The sequence below is a fragment of the Ixodes scapularis genome, unplaced genomic scaffold, assembly GCF_016920785.2.
Source record: "Ixodes scapularis isolate PalLabHiFi unplaced genomic scaffold, ASM1692078v2 PGA_scaffold6__148_contigs__length_123643588, whole genome shotgun sequence".
In the NCBI taxonomy this organism is placed as follows: Eukaryota; Metazoa; Arthropoda; class Arachnida; order Ixodida; family Ixodidae; genus Ixodes; species Ixodes scapularis.
In genome coordinates this window covers 108,348,703-108,371,960 of record NW_024609881.1, presented here as the reverse complement: position 1 = coordinate 108,371,960, position 23,258 = coordinate 108,348,703, and the positions used below count along the sequence as shown (strand labels likewise).

Sequence of the window (23,258 nt, the reverse complement as noted above, 5' to 3'; positions counted from 1 at the left end):
ACGTGTATAATGCTGTTGCATGGGTCTGGCATCGGCGAGGAGATCGAACCATAGGGGGCGCTTTGTCAGGCTAGTTTTTCCGGTGCTTACTCAACACAAGCCATGTAAACTGGGTTTTTTTGTTTTCCTCCTTCATCGAGCGCTATGCCGCAGAATGGACACCAGTGCTACATCAGTGTTCGACCGGTACTTTGGAGAGGAGCCCCAATCGAACGACGACACATCGTTCGACTACGTGAGCCGAGCGCTGCGTCAGATACATGGTCACATAGTTCACGTTGTTATCCCCACGGGTATAGTCTAAATGGAACCGCCATGGACGCGGTGGTTAGATCTCCTCCCCAATAGAAAGTTTGTTCAGACCTACAACAGCTTTTACAACTCGACAAAAGCTCGACGGTCTGCTTACGTAGCCGGAAACAAACTCGCCATATGTGAAGGGTCCATCGTCATACGCTTCGAACGATATTTTAACGGTCGTTGTTCTAAACGTAACGTTGGCACTATACACGTGCTTTAGTCCGAGCGATTCACAGCATAAAACATTTGTTTAGACCATTGACGGTTTTAGCTCCTAGTGTTATTCCACAATTCAGCACCAACCGTTCCATGTGTGCATATTAAAGCTTTGCTAACAGGCCTAACCCGAGTATACTAACACATGTACCCACGAAGAATAGAGAAGAATTAAACATTTCTCAGGGGCGTTCGAACCTGGGGCCAAAAACAATAAGAGCAAGTACGTTTCGGTCCCGGTAGAAGTATTATGACTGAGAAAGGCCTACATACCGGAATCGAAACGTTTCTAACCTATTCGCCTTTCCCTAACCCCCCCCCCCCTCCCCCCAAAAAAAAAAATTTAAATAAAAAAAAATATATACAGCTCAAGGAGCAGCGGCGGTGGTTTACCCTGTAGACGAGAAATTTAGCCAGCACAGTACAACCGCTTGCCTGGCGTCTTTAACGTGCACCACGCAGTAACGATACGAGCGCAAGCCGCTACAATAGAGAGTTTTAGTAGATCGTGTTTTCGGGTCACGCTATTTGTAGTGGGAGCTCGCGCTGCCACTCTGAAGCCTGGTTCAGACAGTTGCGTTTGACTGCGTTTGACTGCGTTGCGGCAGCGAGAAACCAGGACATCCCTGCTGCTTATATCGTTTGCCAAGATGACTCCTTGAATTGGATTCCACGCTTCATACGAAGCATAGTTGTGCCGGTGACTCGCTTTCGGTCCTCGACGCAACGCAGTCAAACGCTCTCAAACGCAAGTGTCTGAACCGGCCTTAATGCATGCTCTGAAGCGCGTGACCGTAGCGGTAGCAGGCCTTTGAAAACGATCTACTAGAACCTCCTAATAACTATCCAGATCGAAGCGGGGAGCGGTGGGGATTGATCCCAGGATTGCTGGGTTATGCAGCGCGAGCTCTCGCTCGACGCGCTCTGAGCTGTGGTGTCCTAACACACTGGCGGCCACCGATCCCCCAATTTTGAAGTAGGAAGGAAGGACCGGAAGTGATAAAGAGCGCAATCCTTCGATGTCCTTAAAGGAGCTGTGCAACAATTTCATTGCTTTGCTTAAATAATTTGGGACTTAGTGTCTCGACCTTTCTGAAGTAAGGAACAAAAAAACAGCTTTTGCCCACATGTCCTAGTTTTATTTTAAAAATCGACACAGTCTGATGTTTTCGGCACCTCTCAACTGCTTCACCATCTTCCGAGTCAAGTGCACTGTGACGTCAATGGGAGACGCCCGGGGTTCCGGTGGAGCTCCCTCTCTAGAGCCATCAGTGAGAAGCGAGAACTCACCCGCTCGTCGCCACGTGACCACGAGCTTACGCAGCGCGATCAACATGGCGAAAGGAGGAAAGTGCCAAGGTCCGGGTCCGGCCATCCCCCTCCGGCTCTGTCCCCTCTCCCCTCCGGCTTCTGGCGGCTGTTCGTGGTAGCTAATAGAGCTGACGGTCTTGTGGGCCTAGGATGTATGGTGCCACTAAAACTCCGTATAATAAAGATTTAGTCGATGATACCAGACTTTTGACGCATTTATATTTATGTTGGAACTACAAGATTTATAGAAAAATGATCCTTTATCGAGCAAGTATTTTTACAACTTGCTATCGTTTTATAAGTCCCCCATTGACGTCATGCCGCGTGGTTCTCATGGCCGCCACTCGCGGCTGCAGGTCGGGAAATATTCTAATTTTCGCCTCGCGATTATACGGCGGATTCGCAACATTTTGAAGGAAGGAGATGTGTTTTCTGTCCTTTGTGACAAGGTAAGCAATGTCAGAAGTAGAAGATGCAATTTCTTTCAACGTTAAAAGCGTTGCACAGTTCCTTTAATGGCTCGACTGGGTGGCTCTTGTGCATATACGAGTGATCTACTTTCTGGCGTTTCATTTCAGCGACGTGGTTTTGGCTTCGGGGATTTAGTAGAAACTACTCGATCCTCTGCCGTTGGGACAGACGGCTCATTGCAACAAACTTGACGTCTGTTTTCGGCGAAAAAACAAACAAACAAAAAAAAAAAAAAAAACAGCATTTTTGAGAGCTGATCGTTCGTTGCCCTGTATGTTCGTGCAACTCCGCATGCACAACGCTTGTGCTTCCGCGTGACTTGCGTTGACTGCGTTTTGTGACGTGTGACTTTCGTTGACTTGTGTTTTGCCAACTGCCTCGTGTTGTAGTGACTGTTAATGTGACTGCTAATGTAGCTGACTGTTAATGTAGCGTTATATTATTAGGGAGTTTTTCGTTTTCGCCGTCCCTAAATGTTCTCTGCAACCGGCTACGACACCCTGAACTCTATAGTCAACGCCATGGGCGCGCAGGCGCAGTAGCGGCTTCTTCGTTGCGGAGGGCTTAGCTGAGGAGGAAACGCGGTCTACGAAAACTCCCTATTGCCAACTGCCTCGTGTTGCGTGACTGTTAATGTAGCGTTATTTTTGTTTCGGCATCCTGCTTGGACCTTTAAAGGTCCGCAGTATGAAATAAATAAAATAAATAAAGAGGCGCCCGTCATTAAATTGCAAACGCTCTCTATGCTCTGAGTTGTTCCAGGCTTTCTAAGAAGTTCGTGCAAATACGACGCAACACGTGGGCATGTCTAACCTGGGTTGAAGAGCTTGGTAACGAATTGATATGGAGGCGAGGTACCGGAAGCAGATGTTATGAGGGATCCGGACGACCCGGATGTTCCGGGCCCTCCAAAAGGTCCAGGAGGTCCGGATGGTGTAGAAGGTCCGGAAGCGGATGTTACGAGGTATCCAGATGACCCGGATGTTCCGGGCCCTCCAGAAGGTCCAGGAGGTCCGGATGATGTAGAAGGTCCGAAAGCGGATGTTACAAGGTATCCAGATGACCCGGATGTTCCGGACCCTCCAGGAGGTCCAGGAGGTCCAGAACGTCCAGATGGTGTAGACGGTTCGGCAGGTTGGGGCTTGGCTCCCTTGTACGGGCCTAATCGCGTGTTCTTCGTTACTCTAACGTCGGTACGGACGCTGTACCTTCCGGCGCCCTTGAGTTGCGTGAAGAACGCAGAGTAGTCGCCGTCATCTTTCAAGTTGTCTGCCCCTGCGCCCAAGGAGCACGTCCAGATCCTAACTTTTGAAGACACAGTGAACATCCACGCCTTTAGATCAGGACACAAACAAAAAACGGGAATCTGTTGTTTATTTTCTTTCGAGAAAAGAGAAATTTGTTTCTAAACACTAAGTGAAAGAAACGACTCTATGCGCTGGTCTAAGCCAAGTATGAAAAACGCAGAGAGGGCTTGCAGACTACGTTCCAGAGCCAATAAACACAAGTTAATCCATTGATATCGAAGAAATCAATTCCAGACCTTAATTAATAAGGTCACACCGCGAAGAAAGATAAAACTTGAGTTAAAAAGCCCAGTTAACCATGCCCTAGAATTTGCATTTTGAGCAACGCATGACTATCGCGGACACATTATATTTGCTGGCGATGGAACCTTCGGCTTCATCCTTGCGGCAAGACCGCCATGTTCTCCAACGTCGGTTACGTCATCCATCCACGTAGACCTGCTTGACGTGTAGTCACATGATGCGTTCACAGCAGACTTATACGTAGCGCTCTACTTGTTTCTTTCTTTTTTTTATTGGTAACGAAGTGACTACCGTAGTTGCTTTTTTAAGAAAAGGAATTCGAGTAATATATTTTCGTTACTTTTTGATGAAGTAACGATTAACGATGTTTAGTTATTTCTAAAAGGAAACGTGCGCAACGCAAGCACCGCACCTAGTTCTCACCCAAGCTCACGCGTGTAATTTTCACTACGAGAAAACGCTAGATAGGGACAAAATCTATGTACTCAATGTAGGTCAGTACAGCCCCAGTTATCCATAAAAATGAACGCGTTAAAAAGCGAGGGATTATTAACGACGGCAAATATTTGAAGCCTGGGCTACAGCTTCATAAAAACGACACATTCGGGTGCAAAAGTAGTCCAAAAGACGTCCGTAGACGTTTCGCACTGCGTATGGGAAGCGAAACGTCCACTGGAGTTGTTTTTCTTCTGTTATGTGTAGTAGCTAGGTGTCCTTATTTTAATAACGACATATTTGAAGTAATGAGGAAATAGTGCGTTAATTTCGGGCTGAGGTACCGCGTTCCTTGAAAATCGCAGTGACGAGTAATATACGTGCTACTTAGCAGATATGGCAGTAATGACATTACTGTAATGAAATTGCTGCATTTAAGTTACTTTTTGCTGTAATGAGTAACGTAATGAATTGCTTTTCTCTGCTTGTAATTTAGTAATGTAATGAAATACTTTCAGGCCGTAATTTTTGGGAAACACCCATTACTCTCGTAATTCCTTTTTTCCGAGGCCCATCTGAGATCAAAATCTGTGAAAGTGACCCGGGAGTCGAGAGCAAGGCAACACACACAAAGGCGGGGTCGAAAGGCGAAGTGGACAAAGAAAAAGGTTTCCAGTAACGTCGGTCTTCCGCCACTTGATGATGCCTCCCCCCCCCCCCCCCCCCCACTCCAATACCCACGCGCAGACAGCGAAGTCAAACCATGAAAGGGAAGCGATTGACTGGTCTGACAGGCGCGTAGCTACCCTCGCACTGTGAGCTTAGGCGTGAACGTAATGTAGTCGAAAACGGCAAAACGCGAGCAAAACAGGCTCATCTTGGGAAGTTACATCAGGAAGGAGCAAACCCGCTGGCAGAGCCGCTGGTTCGTTGGCGAATGACACAGTTCAGGCGGCACCCGCCCCCCCCCCCCCCCCCCCCCCCCCCTTTCCTTCTATGGTGGCGTTTCTCCCCAGAAAACACCCGGCCTCTTTTTCGTGACAACGCGCGACAATTCGCACACTTGTGGTGTTATGAAGCAAGACTCTCCGAGAAAGATGTCCGGGAGTGGGTCGACCAGTGCTTTTGAGAGAAAACGATTCGACTGCGTTGGAGTCGGAAGAAAGAGGTTATAGGCATTTCCTCAACCTTTTGCCAAGTGGATTTGGGAAGCCACAGAAGGGGCAGTTCGCCAAAAGCTGCATAAGAGGAAGTTTAGCAGACCTCATAACAGTCGTTACGACTTCATGTAAAAACGACCTGCTATGGCCCGATCAATCGAAGGGAACGAATTCTCCAAAATCGGGAGGACGGAATCACATCCGCCATTGAACGATCAACTGAACCGTTGAATGAAGAGCAAAAGCCGGTCAGCTATCTGTTTTAGTCCAATTTTAAGAAACTCTACGTTATGTTTAACACTTCCGTCGTCACGGGCACGAATTTCTACCTGAAGGAATTGTAAAGTAAGTTCGAAGTAATTTCATTACTTGTCAAAATTAATTGTTAAGTAATTAGTTACTTTTAGTCTTCGGTAATTTGTAACGTAATTTAAATACATTCGCCTATTTCTGAGAAAAGTAATGAGTAATGTAATTTAATTACTTTTGAACATTAATTTTGCCATCTCTGGTAATTAGTTAAGTACAAAACGAGCGTGTTGGTAAACCGCAATGTTGCTAGAGCACTCAGTTGGGAAACTCACCGTTGAAACCTGGGCCGCTGACGTCCACCGAGACAGAGCTAAATACGATAACAGCGACACCGTTTAGCAACGAGTTGAAACATGAAAAGTTTCCTGATATGGCTACTGCAAGAGTCACTGAATGTTCCCAGAGTACCGAAACTCCCAGGCTCGAGGTGCGAAGATGGCTGCTCAATCTTTTTTCTTTACTGTAGTTCCCTTGAGCTTTTAGAATATCATGTTTTTGCGTAAACACCAACGAAAAAAAAAAAAAAAAAACCTGTTTTTGTAGGAACTTTTATTGGAGATTAATACAAAATAACAGGCGCGTGTTGTTTTCTAAAATATTTAGTTTACAAGGTTTTGCGGCAGGATTAATATTGATTTTATGCAAGCGTGTCTCACCGGTGATTTCCGGTAGCCCGTTCCGACCTGGGTTCGTCCAATTTCGTTAGTAATTCGCGCCGCGTCCGCTTAAGAGACGCGGGTCAGCATCCCTAAAACCCCTCCCACCGTATATGTTTCGGCGCCCAAATGGCCGATTAATGCCAAAATTGAAGTCACAGCGGATGCTATCGAATGCTGTTCTCCCGAACCAACACAAACAGCCGTGCAGTTCCCCGAGTGGCCGCTACGGGAGAAATGGTGGCGTTGCGGTCGCCATTAGCTCGGTTCTCGAGTACGGATCGGTGCCACTTTTTCAGAGCAGGCTCCATGGCAGTTTCCCAGCTGAGTTGTTCTAGTAACGTTGGTAAACAGTATCAACCACGATGAAAGTGCCACAGAGAAGGGGACAAGCAACAATGATGTTGTCCGTCCCCTTCTCTGTGTTATCTTCCTCATGTTTTGCACTTAATTACTTTTGACGAGCTTCCTCTCTCTCCCAGTTACTTTTTGAGTAACGGTGTTTAGTTATTTTACTTCAGTTAAGCGTACATCATAAGGTGTCGCTGCTGTCAACACGGCGTATGCTCAGACGCTGCATCAGCCGTACCTATTCCGTTGTCCAGAAGTTGAAGCGTCTCGCCAGTTCCACCAGGTTCGCCAAAGGTGACCGTGGCGGTGACCAAGGCACCCAGGACCGCAGCGGTACCTTTGGTGACCTTGGTGTAGATGCGAGTCTGCTGGTTGTTGTGCTCGACACTGCTTTCGGCTCGGATGGGGTCTTGACCAGGAACCCGCTGCTTGGAAAGCACCACGACCGTGATGTCGGCGATGCTAGCCGCTTTAGGCGTTACGACCAATCTCCAGGTGTTGGTCTGAAAGACATCACCCGGTACTCTTAAATAATGGCGTAGAACATGCATATAGCCTCCTACGCAGGGTGAAACCTTGCGTTTTCGGCGCCAAAACAGTAAGCGGCCAGACTACAGGTAAAAGAGCGAGGACCAGCGGCACGCGAGGAGGAAATCACCTTGAAGGCAGCGCCGCAGAGTTGTCGTAAGGCGAACAACTCCACTTTTCTTTTTGTATTTTGTAAGAGAAAAGAAGGAGAAAAAAATGAAAGCCGCTTACAACTCCCTGTAACGCCGAATTAGAGCGCAGCTCTTGAGGAGGAGGAGGGAAGGGCACTGGGGGGGGTTAAACTAACCAGGGGGGGGTCACGTTACCTTGGGGGTCACGTGACCCCCAATGCCGATGATGTCATCACTGACGTCACTGATGACGTCATCAGTGACGATGACGATGCGGGTACCGATGACGTCATTAGTGACGTCACTGATGACTTCACCAGTGATGATGACGATGACGATGCGAATGTCGGTGACGTCATCAGTGACGTCGCTGATGACGTCATCAGTGATGATGACGATGACGATGCGGATGCCGGTGACGACATCAGTGACGTCACTGATGACGTCATCAGTGATGATGACGATGACAATGCGGATGTCGGTGACGTCATCAGTGATGATGACGATGACGATGTGGATGCCGGTGACGTCATCAGTGATGATGACGATGACGATGTGGATGCCGGTGACGTCATCAGTGATGATGACGATGACGATGTGGATGCCGGTGACGTCATCAGTGATGATGACGATGACGATGCGGATGCCGGTGACGTCATCAGTGATGATGACGATGACGATGTGGATGCCGGTGACGTCATCAGTGATGATGACGATGACGATGTGGATGCCGGTGACGTCATCAGTGATGATGACGATGACGATGCGGATGCCGGTGACGTCATCAGTGATGACGATGACGATGTGGATGCCGGTGACGTCATCAGTGATGATGACGATGACAATGTGGATGCCGGTGACGTCATCAGTGATGATGACGATGACGATGTGGATGCCGGTGACGTCATCAGTGACGATGACGTCATCGGGGGGTCACGCGACATCGGCGGGGGTCACGTGACCTCGAGGAGGGGGCCACGTGACCTCAGGGGAGTCACGTGACTTCGGGGGGTCACGTGACCCCCCACGAGGTCACGTGACCTTGGTGGGGGGCTCGCGCGGTGCATTAAGGGACATTTCCCATGATGCACCGCGCGGTTACGCCGACGCCGACGCCGACGGCGACGCCGCTCAAGCCGGAAACGGGCCCCTAAGAGCTGCGCTCTAAAAAGACTCGCTGCTTACTGCCTTTCCTAACTCCGTTTCATGATAACTTCGCGAACTGTGGATGCTGCGGCCTCCGGGACCAAATAAGGGCGCTGGAGCAAGGCATGTGATAACACTCCATTGTCGAGGCCACCGGGGGCTCGTTACTGCCAAAGCAACAAAGCCCTCCGCGACAAAAAATAATTCTAGGTGTTTTTTTTTTTTTTCTTTCAACGGCAATTCAACTCGCGCGATTCCCTTTATAACGAGAAGATATGAAAAATAAAGAGTGAGTAGTCACAAATTTATGAGTTTCAACTATATGGAGATTTATGAGTTTCAACTATGGGGATTCGCGGCCCAAGCTCTATACTAATCGCCCCGAATTTGCAGACTTCTTCAACGGACGCCACACGCCCCCTCCTATCACGAACCACGTCACCACTCGCCTGCATTGATCTGCGCAAGCGGCCTCTACCGTCCGGTGTGCCGGACAACATCGCAAGAGCATCGGAGCACAGCGGGATAGCGGCGCGGCCTTCAAAAGAAGCCAGCACCGGAGTATCTGCGGGATTCGCGGCCCAAGCTCTGTGCTAATCACTCCGAATTTGCAGGTAAGCCCAAAACAGGGCATTTTCTGCTTCGTTTTGTAACGTTAGGAGGGAACAGCGCAAAAAAGGACGAAAGACGAGGTCGAAGAAACACACAGACAGGGCGCGTTTTGTAACGCCGTGAATCCCCTGAGTGCTTAGATGGGCGTTGATGTTGCAACCTACAGAGCCCGGGTTGGCTGTTTTCATCCGAGGAAAACCAGAGATAAACACTTTCCGATGTTCAAATGCCTGTACCTTCAGCGTTTCTGTGATGCGGGTTGTCTGAAGCTACTTGTCGTTACATCTGTCATGCTTATGCTCTTGTCAAATGCGGGCGACGTCGAGTCAAACCCCGGGCCCCCGACTAACTCGGAAAAGATTGACCAACATAGGGTATCAATCGATGCCCTGATTGCTAACTCTGCCCAAAATCAGCTTGAGAACTCAAAAAAGCTAGACGAAATAAAGGGTAGTATCGCCGGTCTGGGAGTCCGCGTTGGTAATTTGGAGAAAAAAGTGGAAGAGATTAGAGTCATCAAACGAGAACTTAACCACGGTGAAGTCAACTCTGGGCGAGCTTCAACAAAACACTTCTTCCTTGCAAATTCAGTCAGAGTCTCTCGAAAATGCTGTCAATCACTTAAACAATCGGTTAAGGAGGAACAACCTTATATTCAAGGGACTACCAGAGAGCGATAATGAAACTTGGAACCAAGCGGAGACAATCATACGTGAGTTCGTAACAAGAAATTTGGGGGTGAACTTGGGCGAGGTGGAAAGATAGCATGGCATCGGTCGCAAGAGAGACGGTTTCCAGAGGCCGATTATTGTGAAACTTTTGAACTTCAAAAGTAAAGAGGAGATACTTCGTAACGCTTCCAAACTGAAAAACGTAACTTCACCAAAAGTGTCGATCTCGGAAGATTATTCCGATAAAACCAGGCTGGCGCGACAAAAACTGTGGGAGTGCGCTTCTGTGTACCGAGATGAAGGAACAAGTTACAATATTAAGTTTGATAAGCTATACGTAAACAACGAGATCTATGTTTACTTCCATTCCAGCCAAACCGTCTTTCAGCTCGGAGGGCGTTCCCCTGTTAGCGCTTCCAACGAATGACTTGCTCAAAGTTCTAGTACTGACATTGCACACTTACCCCGATTATCATTTTTACTAGCCAACTTTCGAAGCATCATTTCAAAACAAGTAGAATTTGAAAACATCACCGTAAGCTGTCAACCAGATATCATATTTGAAACGGAGACTTGGTTATGCCCCGATATCAACAGTGCCGAACTTATCTTATCTAATACTTATAACCTTTATAGAAAAGACCGAACGACACAAAGAGGAGGCGGCGTTCTTATCGCTGTTAGAAAGGATATTACTTGCTCGGCCATTGAAAACATTTCGCCTCTAGAAATGTTATGGGTACGCTTGCAACTGGACTTCCGATTTCTGCTCCTCGGTGTTTGTTATCGTCCTCCGAATTCGCAGAATGATGAATTCAATGAATGCTTCTATAATTCCGTAGGCACCATAACTAAATCATTTCCTAATCACCCACTTGTCGTCGCTGGGGATTTTAGTTTTCCCGGTATCAATTGGTCGAGTCTTCAACTCCATAACAACTGTCTTAACCCACTTCAGTTCTGTGCTTTTCTTCGGGTGTATCTCAAAACGTCCCATTCGCGTTTGTACCTTGCGCATTTAGTCCCATTCTCATTTGGTCCTTCTCGTTTGGACCTTCTCATAAAATCCGAATCAGGTTTTTCTCAACTGGGCCCATTCTCATTTTGCCCGTTATCTGAAAACGTCCCATTCGCATTTGGACGTTGCGTATTTCGTCCTATTCTCACTTGGTCCGCGTCGGTGGAACATTCTCATAAGATCCAATTCGGTTGTTTGTTTGTTTTGTTTTTGTTTGTTTTTGTTTTTGCAACTGGGCTTATTTTCATACTGCCCGTTCGCGCTACGACCGAATCGGACTAGCTTGGCAAGCTTCTCCCGTCATTATACCTTCCCGGCTTTGTACGTGAGTCTTACCTTGCTTGGGCACCCAACATATATACCATCAGATATAGAGTCGAAATATAGCTAACCCCACCCCTTAGCTTGGTCGAATCCATTTTTCTGCATTCGAAGAAAGGGATACTATTTTTTACCGACGAACATCTCTCGTAACCCCCCCCCCCCCCCCCCCCCCCCCCCAACGCGCACACAAATACACTTCTCAGCTCCCAAAAATACAAACACTACAAGATAACGTAATACGCTTGTACAATGACGCCTAGCTGCTTTCCTTTCTCGAAACGAACGCAAAGAAAAGAAAGAACGATGAACACTTAACTTAGAAACTCTGTTTGAACAGAAATAGATCATGTATGTTCAAGATAGAAGTGGTTGCATTGTCACAAGTCGAGCCACCTCAAAGACGATGACATTTCGGAATGTGATCTGTCTGCGATAAGTAGTTGGTCTGTTGTTTTGTCAGGCAGTATCTTTTCTCGACGATCACGGCGCACGACTAAAATCATTGGCAGAGAGAGTAGGCCGGTAGCGTGGCACACACACAAAAGAAAATATTAGTGAATTTATGAATATATATTACTCGAAAAACCCAAATTTTCGGTAGAAAGAGTCAAATGTGCTGGGTTAAAGCGAGATATTTATGAGAATATCTGTTTTGAGAAGGGCCAAGTGAGGAGGGCGAAAAGAACGGGCTCAATTGAGGGTGGTTGAAATACGAAGGACGAAACGCGAAAGGGCCAAATGCGACAGGTCAAAGTGATAAGGTATTTTTGAGAATGATTGTTTTGAGAAGGACCAAGCGAGAAGGGCGAAACGAGAACGGGCTCAAATGATAATCACCCCTTTTCTTCAAACTCTACGTATCAACGGCCTTCACCAGATGGTTTCTGAACCCACAAGAAATAACGCCATCTTAGACCTATTTCTAACTACAGATCCTCAGTGCGTGCAGGGCGTCAACATTATTGACCAGATTAGTGACCACAAGATTATTTCTGTTAATACAGCCTTCCCTGTTCAACGCTCCACCAAGGCTCGGAAAAATATTCACAACTATTCACGTGCAAACACCGTAGACATAAACACAACTATGGCTCAATTGGTTATAGACTACACGCGCAACCACGCATCACGCTCTGTCGATGAAAACTGGAACTTGATCAGAAGTCAACTTCAAGAAGTGTTGTCACGTCACATTCCTACTTTTTCAATAGCATCGAATCCGGCCTCTCCATGGTTCACCCGATCTATAAAGACACTCCTGAATAAAAAAAAAAAAAAAAAGGCTCTTTCAGAATGCTACGAAGTTTAATACATTCCTACATTGGACAAATTACCACACTGTTTCAAATACGTGCAAGCATGAAGTATAAAACGCCAAGAGGAAATTTTATGGCCAGACACTACCAGATACTTTGCGATCCGACCCCCAAAAGTTTTGGCGTGTCGTTAATCCGAAGGAAAGGGACGCCCACCCAGATCTAACTGATGAGAATGGTGTGCCACTTTCGGATGGCGATGCAGCCAACGCGTTCAATAACTTTTTTTCCAGTGTCTTTACAGATGAACGCTTTCCGTGGCCTTCTTTCGTTTTGCGTTCAGACAGCATTGAGCCTATGCCCCCTTTAATTTTTACACCTCAAGGTATTTCCCAACTCATTGAAAACCTTCGAGTCGGTATCTGTCCCGGAGAAGATCAAATTTCTTCAAAACTCTTAAAAGTAACAAGGGACTTGATATCTCCCGTTCTTTCACTATTTCTTTCAGCAGAGCCTCGACTCTATCATTGTTCCTGCCGATTGGAGTCATGCCCAAATAACACCTATCCTTAAAGCTGGTCCATCATCAAATCCTACCAACTATAGACCAATATCCCTCACTAGTGTGCCTTGCAAACTCATGGAACACGTCATATACACGCACCTTCTCGCTCACCTCGATCAATTCAACTTTTTGTTTCCAAACCAACATGGCTTTAGGAAACATCACTCATGTGTCACCCAGCTATTCGAGTTCATTACTGACTTTCATGTCAACACTCATGACAATCACCAGACCGATATCATCTTCATCGACTTTGCCAAAGCTTTTGATACTGTCCCACATAGTCGCCTCCTCCTAAAGCTATCACGACTCCACATCGAACCGTGCATTCTTAACTGGATCGCTTCCTTCCTTTCTAAAAGAACTCAGTCCGTAAAAATAAACGCTTCTCTTTCTTGTCAATGTTCAGTATCGTCTGGTGTACCGCAGAGGAGCGTTCTTGGGCCTCTTTTGTTTTTAATATATGTAAATGACCTTCCTTCTTCATTAACGTCCACCATTAGACTTTTCGCTGATGATTGTGTCATATACAGAAGGATATCCGATACATCCGATCATTTAATATTGCAAAATGAGCTTGACAGGATCGGAACTTGGTGCACCGACTGGCTCTTGAATATTAATGTCTCAAAAAGTAAACACATGAACATTTCCGCATCGCCAAGCAGATCGTCTACCCAGTATTTCCTTCAAGGACGCAACATTGACAGGGTGTCCGTTTACAAGTACCTTGGTGTCCACTTTTCAGAAACGTTAAACTGGTCTTATGAGGTAGATTGCATAGTAGCAAGTGCTCATAAAACCCTCGGCTTCTTGAAAAGAAATATATCTCTCGCACCTCCGTCCACTAAATTGCTTGCCTATATACAATTCGCTGATACTTCCAAAACTAGAATACGCTAGCGCTGTCTTGAGTCCTCATCAGGCATACCTTGTTGATAGACTGGAGTCCGTCCAGAATAAGGCAGCCCGATTTATTACCTCTGACTATTCATCATTCACTAGCGTCACGTCACTAAAAAACAACCTCGGTCTACATTCTCTTGAGAATGTAGACTTGGTGTGCATCTAACCAATGACCTTTCCTGGAATTTACATGTCGAATATGTCACTAATAGCGCATATCGCTTACTAGGTTACCTCAAAAGAAACCTTTCGCTTACTCCTGTTTCATTAAAGCTTCTAATCTATAAGACTTTCGTCCGTACTAAACTGGAATATGCAGCCTCTATCTGGGACCCCGGTATCACCCTTTCATCCGCTGTTGAGTCCATACAAAATCGTTCCGCTCGTTTTATCCTCTCGAACTATCATTGCACATCCAGCGCCACATCTATGAAAGCATCCCTTTCCTTGCCTAACCTCTCTCTTCGCAGGAAAATACCCCGGCTTTGTCTTTTTCAGAAGATTTTTCACTCTAATCCAACACTTCGTCAAACATTATTCTTAGAACCATCTTACATTTCGCTACGAACTAATCACCATCTAAAAGTGGGCGTCCCCCAGAGTAACACCTCATCTTTCAATGCGTCCCTTCTCCCTCAGACCTCAATAGATTGGAATCGCCTTCCTGCACCCATAGTCTAGATAACTGATGCTACTGATTTTAAAATTGCCATTACTAAGTTTTTTGATGTTCAATAACTTTTGTTTTATGTCTTGCCTTATGTATCGTTATACTCATATGTTTCCGTTTAAAAAAAAACCCACTCCTCTCTGTAATGCCTTCGGGCCCTGAGAGAACAATAAATGAAATGAAATGAAAACGTCGACGGCTGTCACGACTATATCTGTTTCATACCATTTTCAATAGCGCATCAACATTTAGGCAAACCTACTGCAAACCGCCCTCCTATATATCACCCAGAACGGATCACCAACTTAAGATTCAGCCGCCCAAATCACGCACACTATTATTTTCCTCATCGCCTGTTGTCATGTGCATTAGAGATTGGAACGATATGCCATACGAAGTTGTATCGGAGGCTAACCTAGCAGCATATAAGTTAAAATGTGAACACTACATTGGAATGAGCAGTTAGTAAGCGGTCTCTACCTTGATATTTATTTGCCTTGCACGCTGTTGTATATTTGTGCATTTTCATCTTGATCTTTTTTACGTTAATTTTTGTTTACACCCATTCAATTATGTCGCAATATATGAAATTGCAATGTTATATCATGTATGTGTTCTTTTTCCTGCTCTTTTGTGTGCAAGCTTTCCCCAGTGCATTTTTGTGCGTATGATTTTAAGATGTAAATAGCATATACGCGAAAATACTGTTTTGAAGTTCTAATTGTATGTTATGAATTTCCTCCTGATGTAATGCGCTCGCAAGTCGAGTGCCTTTGAGGTAATAAAATGAAATGAAATGAAATGAAATATTTATGCCAAAAAAAGTGAGGCCACATTCGTATCCGCTCGATTGTTTTTTTGCCTTGCAGCGCCGTGGCCTTGGCCTGGCATGAGCACGCGTCACAGATTCGCGGCTAGATTGAGCGTATGGCTGCCTCATGAACTGTTCCCGATGTGCTCGCGATTCTTGCGGAAGGATACGTTGCTTCGGTGGACGTTCATTCGAAGTTGGTTGGTTTCGGAGCAGACGACAGTCGGTTCCTCTGGGCCTCGCATTTCGCGTGGTGACACAAGTGCTGCCTTGACGTCGTGTCACGTGCCTCGCTCCGACGCTCTTATTGGTTCGCGGGCCCCAGCCTCCACAGTGCGCCAAGTTGTCGTGAAACGAGCAAAGGTACGAGGATCGATACGTTCTGCGCTTGCGTCGCACTGCTGACGTCACTCGCGGCGTGGTCACGTGGAGCCGGCGCAAGACGCAAGAGTCAATATTACACGCGCTCTTTGCCGGTTTAGTTTCGGTTTGAAGCACCGGTTTATAAGGAGGACATTTCCCGCCCCTTAGCGCCCACTATCGCACACACTTGACGGTTAGACTCAACGAGATCCAGCGTCAATTTTCCAAGTACAAGTTGCCCACTAAACTATATTTAGAACGTTAATGTAAAAAGATAGAGCGTTTTAAAACTCTAGTTATAAAATATAGTGCTTTTTCATACCTAAATGCATAATTAAACGCAGATTGATAAATCCGTCTAATCAACGAAAACAATGCGGAAGAAAGAATTACTGCAAATGTAAAGTAGTTACATATTTATATTTTTAGTTAGTGGAAAAGATTTATTTTGGTTTTTTCTTTTCCTTTTCCTTCTGATTTTTTTTTTTTGCAATAATTAAAACGTTACTTAGCTAGCGTTGCTTTTTTCTCGTTTTTTTTCGCGTTTTTAACTTACATGCGTTACGTAACCTAGCCGAAATGCAAAAAAATATTTCCAGTTATTGTCTTTTCTTTCAGTTTTCATCACTGCTTATCGCTGTTTTAATTGATTTTCTTGGATCTTTTTTATTCTTTTCGCGGACGGATGTTTGTTGGTGTTTAAGACCGGAATATGCACTGCCTATCTACGACAGATATTTTTTTTTCCTACCGTGCTCGTTCGTGGCATGTCTATGTTGGTGGACTGTTTTCCCAGGGTCACGTTACACGCAGTGCAGACTTTGCCGTTCGAGTCCTCCACTTTGAGGTCGTAGTCTTCGTCATTCGGGGTGGTCACGAGAATCTTGGTCTCGTGGCCGAGCTCCTTCGGGATGGTGAAGGGGAATTCTTTCCGTCCGCTGACCGCTTCTGTCTCGTCGAGCAGCTGGAGTAGTAGAAAGGAACGAACGCCACCACATTAAAGACGGTCGAGACGAGGAGACAAAAGGATGTCATTCACGGCACTGCCTTCCTTCCACACATTCTAAGGAGTGCCAAGGTGACATCCCCCTTCTTAGCTTTGTGCCCCCTGTACTGTACTTGTTGAACGTTAAAGGGGCACTAAAGTGGGTTTTGAGATGGTCTTTCTGAATGGCGCAAACTCAACCAAAGCAACGTAAACATCGCAGGCACAGTAAGAGTCGGCTGCGTCTGGACATAGCCTCCTCTAGGGTGCCTTCATGTGCGCTTGGCTTAGGGTGGAGACATCTGGCCATTTTCTCACACTTTTATTTTTATTTTTTGTTCAAAAGCGCGTGAAGGAACGTGTCCCTGCACGTGCTCGTGGCGCTGACTGTGCTACGGCGACATTTTGTTTTCGCCGATTTCTTTGTATTTTACCCGTGAGCGCGTGCTGTCGGCATCGGGTACTACAAAGGGTGGCATCACCCTTAACAGAAGGACATTGAAGCACCCTAGCCTCCTCTATACTCACAAAACCTGGCAGTTTGACGACGGAGCCGCAAAGTGCCCTGTCGCAGAGTTCGAGCGCGAGGATCTGGTAGCACAGGGCATCAAAGAGCCATTTCTCGGGGAACCTGGACGTCAGCGCACACCGATTGCAGCGGCGAGGGCCCGAAACACACTTGTTCGCTTGGGAGAGGTGTGTTTCGGCGTCTCTCCGCTGCTTGGCGCCAGTCACGTGGCTCTCCTGTCGTCCGTTGTCTGCCGCTCCACCTTTTCCGTTTCGGCGGCCGCTTCTTGCGGCGATCTGCCAGGCGTTGTCTGTGTATAGGAGGCTATATGGTCTGTACTTAAGCCTAAATGAAGTGTATAATCAGCGTCTATGGCAAGTTCCACAACTGAGTTGACTTACTATTTTGGCGCTGCCACAGCGTTCAGTTGCGGGTCGAGTTTAATCGGATCTTTACTTACGGTATACGGTGACTGTTCAGCGGGTGGAAACCAGTGTGGTAGGCGTTACCGTAAAAATGTATTGAAATACGTTACTTGCAACTATGTAGAAGGAACGCGATGCCGAACTACGTTACCCTAAAATGCAGGGTGTTCCTCGTAACTTAAGCCAAGGTTTAAAAGTATTTTGGTCCATCTTAGGAAGACGAAACCAATGGAATAACTTTGTTATTGTTGGGAGCCAAGTCAGGTTACTTTTCGTACTTTGACCAATTAACTAATTAATCAAGGTCAACTACTGAACTTCTGAAATATTCAATTTAGAGCTAAAGTTTCAATGGCGAAGTTGTAGAGCGTCCATCAGAAACATCCAATTCAATGGCTTTTATGAGGAAACCTCTGACAAGGATAGTTTTCCGGGACATAAAAAAAATTGCAAATCATATAAAGAAAAAACGCGAATATTTTAACAGCGTTCGGCCAACAGTGTTCTATTCAGCATGCGGGCCTAGTTTATTCAAGCTGCGGCTGAGAGCGCTGCAATACAAGACTCTCAAGCGCAAAGTCACGTGTTTTTTATCGTAATACGCGAGCCTTTTCTGAAGTCCAGAAAAACGAAGTTTTAGAGGTTTGTTGATAAAAGCCACAAAACTGGATATTTCTAAGGGCGCTCTACAATTTTGTCATTGGAACTTTTGGTCTAAACTGAATATTTGAAAAGTGCATTAATTAATTTTAAAAAAATAATTCACTGGGAAAATACAAAAAAAAGGTAGCATGACTTGCTCCGAACAACAAATAAACTAATTCTTTTAGTTTCGTGTTTCTAAAATGCACCAAAACTTTTTTAAAGCTTGGCTAAAGTTACGTGGAACACCCTGCAGAAGCAACGCGTTGCCGTTACCGATAAAAAGTAACGGGTAGCCGTTACTGAAAAAAACTAACGCACGTCACTTCTGCGCAACTTTTTATTTATAAAACGACAGCGTGCTTCAAAGCTTGGACGAAGGGCGTGAGCGTCGGGATTTTTCTAAAGCAGGTGTGTTTGCGTGGCTACAACAGAGGCGAAATTTCGAAGGTACATGGCGAGAGTAGAAGAATTTGTATGATTTCACTATAAAAAAAACATGGAAAAAAACAAACGAAGTGTAATATTTTTTTAAGTTTTGGGTAGATGTAATAACTATGGTAACGACGCTCCTTGTAACAGAATCATATGGCGGGCTAGTTGGTTGAACATTGTAACATGAATAGCGGAAAGACGAGGACAAGCAGAACAGGAACACAGGACAGGCGCTAACTTACAGGAGGCGTTTTAATGATTATGTAAAGGAAGACAAAAAGCAAGTGTGGAACGAATTGAAGTTAAAAAGGGAAAGAAAAAGAAAGGAAAAATCAAGTATAGGGCAACACTCAGGTTATTTTTTTTTTTTACGAGCTTGGTATTAGAAATCAAAATAAAAACATAAACAAAGAAGATTCGGTAGTCCACCGTCAAGAGCCATAAGGAAGGGTGCACCGTTTCCGGATGGACGTCACGGAGGGAGGATCTTGGCAGAAATCGATGCGAAGTTTTCTACTTCGTCAACTGTCTAGCCTCCAAATAGCAGACCCTTTCCTATATGTACCAAGTTCTGAAACACTGATCTATTACCTGCGACAAAACTCTACGACGGTCGTCCGTTTTGTGTTCTCACTTGATATAGATGATTTGTTTTAGTTCGTCCCGCATAATAACTTGTTCGCAGCAATATCTGAGTGTCTTGAGGCCAATGAATCTATTCCCATTCAAAACCAGTGTGGTATGGCAGTGGGACCCTTCATAAAGCTTTTGAGGTATTACCTTTCCGCCACGGTTGTAAAGTTTGAATTACACCAAGAAGAAAGGAATATGTATAGGTTCGTGCGTGACCCCAGTCTTATGTGACATTGTGACCGGGCCATACAGCCAAGACACTTTCCACCAACCAAATATCTCGTATCTTTTACTATGTATATAAGTAGAACTGGTTCGCCTTATAATCGACCTGGGGAAAACGACACGCATCAAATTAACAAAATATCATCTAGTGCGGCTATAAATAAATATTGTGACCATTGAGCCGAGGAGACCTTTATATTGATGCTCAGGTACTAAGACTCAAAGCCTCTGGATACCCAATTCTATCCTATTCATTGTCGCAGATGTCTATAAAAGTCACATCTGGCAGAGAAGGAGAAATAAAAATATTGTAGAGCCCCTCCACTTCACGTGAAGATGGAGGACAAGCGAAGCTGTTATTTTTACGGCGTCTAGGACAATAGCTAGAGGACGTCTAGGACGACCTCGAGGACGACGCCTAGAGGGCGACACCCAGGACAACCTCGAAGACGTTGCCTAGAGATGATAACAAGGGATCAGGACCCCACTATGTAATAATTCCAAGAAAGGCTGACTGCTTCTTATCTTCCTTCCTTCCTTCTCTTCTCCTCCTTGTCATTGTCTGTCACTGCCTCTCTCGTTTTTTTTTACTAAAATGGTTGCCCCCTCTTTACATTTTTATTTATTCACACTTGCCACGACCAATGGGGAGCTTTCTGTCAACGTTTGCGGACGCATTTCCCCAGTTCCTTGCCGACTCTTTTAACAGCTTCCCAGTAAAAACGCCTGAAACACATAGGGACGGACGCACACAGACCGGACAGTTCTGTCTGTGTGTCCTGTTTGCGTGTGCGTCTGTGTCCTGTCCTGTCTGTCCTGTCTGTGTGCGTCCGCCCCATGTGCTTTATTCTTTCGTGCTTCGAGTCATCTGTGCCAACCTGCTCTGTGTTCACGTTCAGTAAAAACTTTCAGTCTTTCCACTCTGGTGAAGAAGGAAGTCCAGCGGAGCTGTACAATGGAAAGTAATGGCCGGTCGCTAGTGGTAAGCCAGAGTGGAAAGGCTGCCGCCATCTATGAGTGACGGCGGCAACCAGATACGAGGCTTGCCGCCATCGCTCATAGATGGCGGTAGGTGTCCAGAGTTCGGTGTCTTCCTTTCTCTGCGGGGAACACGATCCTGGGGAAACTAGCCCTTAACAGCTCCGCTGTAAAAGAGTCGACGAGGAATCCGGCGGCCGTGACTAGCCGGGGCCTCGTTTGACCTTGTCACCGGCCAATCACGGCAGTCGAATAGACCTTTTCCGGGAAATTCCAGGAGGCGTATTTTGCGACGACGGGAATTGTCAGGCTGTTCGGATGTACGCTCGTGACGGCTCGAACGCTTTGTACGTCCTGGTAGCGTCACGATTCGTTCTTTCTTATCATTAGGGAACAGACGACACAAAAAACTAAAGCGAACGGAAAAGAAGGTCATCACAAACTCCGTGTTGCTTTCCTCGTGCTTTCTCTGTATTCTGAAATTACAAACTGTTTAATCAACGTCAGTTTCGTTTCCCCTCTTTGCATCATTTCACGTGCCGTACATCTGAAAGTCACAATGCGCAAAGCAGATGCTGGGAAAGGTATATTCCTCGCCGACATTTTCGCCAAGTGTCCAGATTTAAAGCCCCCGAAGGACAAGGTTTCGGATTGTGGTGTAAAACATTAAGACAAGTATGTCGACTGCTACGGTGGGATGGTATACGAAATACCGATTTCTTGTCAAAAAGTGTACGTGGGACAAACCGGGCGATCTGTCAATGACAGATCAGAAAACATGCCCTTGCGTTCAAGTCGTTACCGGCGGTACATCTTGCGATGCATGGAAGGGACTGTCAGTGCACGCCCTTGTTTAAATCACACCATGGCCACTGTAACAGTGACTATGCAAGTCGAGAACTTTTCGAGGTCAGTCATTCTATCCAAACGTGATCGTGACGCTTGCGTCAGCACCTCGTCGGTGACCTTGTCGGAAAAATAATTCCACTATCTCCACGGTTCTTCCTGAAACTATACTAACGTATTGTTATTCTTGGTCAATAACTTCTTTTAGTTATGATTTATTTCTTAGCTTTTGGATTACTTATTATATATATATATATATATATAATTCCTAGTAGCAAGCTCACAAAAAAAAAAAAGAATCATCAGTGTAGCCATACTTTGGTTTTCTGTTTATTCTTCCTCTTCTTAACTCTAATTGGTTCCACATCTTTTTTGTGTGTCCGTGTCTTTCTTAACTACAGTATTGTTAAAAAGGATGTTGTAAATTAGCACATCTCCTGTGTCCCTTCTCTTCTTGTCATCGTCTTCCCTCTATGTCACTACCCATTACTCCAAAGAAGCAACGTAAGTAGGTTATTCGTCACTGGTCTGGAAAGTAACAAGCACGTTACTGCGTTACATAAAAAAGGAACGCGTTACCAGTAACGGCATTAGCGCCGAAATTGATAAAAACCGAGGAATAGGAGAAGATCAGAAAGCACGGGGACGCCAGAGGGCCCAGCGCGAAGCTAGCTGCCTTTGTTTCTATTCGCTGTTCGAACGCCAGACGCCGACGTTTGAACAGTAGGTGGAGACGAAGGCAGCTATAGGAAGTATTCACTGGACGCCATATTTGTGGGTACGGTTTAGAGCGCATGCTCAGAACGAGCTCACATCAATAGGCTGCTAAGACCGACACTCTTGATGGTGCGGATTGCACGTTGCAAAAGAACCGTAGAAGCTCGCCGTCAGCACGTGCTCAGCATTGGCGCACACAGCTATGGCCGCCAGTAAATACTCCCTATAGGGAGTATTCACTGGCGGCCATATCCGTGTGCGCTGCTGCTGAGCGCATGCTGACGGCGAGCTTCCGCAGTCCTTTTGGAGCGTACATTTAGCACCATCAAGGTTGCCGGTCTTAGCAGGCTATTAATGTGAGCTCGTTCTGAGCATGCGCTCTAAACATCACCCTCAAATATGGCGTCCAGTGAATTCCTCCTATAGCTTTGACTCTGTCTGCCCAGTGCCCACTAATCATTCCAACCAGAGCTCGGTGCTATTGGCGACGTGCGCGATCGAGAGCGTCGCTGTGGTCGGCCTTGCACGATTGGCCGAATGCTGCCTATGACGTCAGCAAAGGAATTCTCACAGGCGGAAATAAGAGGAACGTAAGAACTTCCATGTTGACGGTGTTGGCAGTGTTGGTTGCAGAGCGCTAAGATTTCAAGCTTCCACCATGCTCATTTTAAACACAATCGAAGTTGTTGTTCGCGAGGTAATGACGTCACGAAAGGTAACCGTTCGATGGTGCCGCCAAAACATCTCGCCGCTATGGCGCTGGTGTCGGCACGACACATGCGCACACGCTTGACTTCACGCGAATCTGACTTCTGCGCACGCGCAGTGCCCACACCTCGTGTGGGAAAACGCGAACTTATTTGTAAACAGCGTGTTGGTCTATCGACGTTTGCCAGTACGGCCTCTGGGCGCCGCCATCTTGCTTTGCTGCTGGTGTGGGTAGATTCACGGCTCTGGGTAGATGTTTAGAGCCACAAAATGGGCTGCGCTTAAAGTATTGGCACTCTGTTTCCCGATATTCTTGTGGGCGCCGCCATTTTGCTTTGCTGCTGGTGTGGGTAGATCCACGGCTCTGGGTAGATGTTTAGAGCCACAAAATGG

General features: G+C 46.1%; 1 protein-coding gene across 1 annotated transcript in view; it reads right to left on the bottom strand.

Annotated features, from left to right (window-relative positions):
- Positions 1-23,258, bottom strand: part of LOC115308212 — a 43,912-nt gene that overhangs the window by 3,040 nt on the left and 17,614 nt on the right. Inside the window, exons 4-6 of the mRNA XM_040502186.2 lie at positions 16,515-16,727; positions 7,001-7,265; positions 3,112-3,573 (exon numbers count right to left, since the gene is read on the bottom strand). Coding sequence (XP_040358120.1) covers positions 3,112-3,573; positions 7,001-7,265; positions 16,515-16,727 — 940 coding nt within the window. The remainder of the gene's footprint in view (positions 1-3,111; positions 3,574-7,000; positions 7,266-16,514; positions 16,728-23,258) is intronic.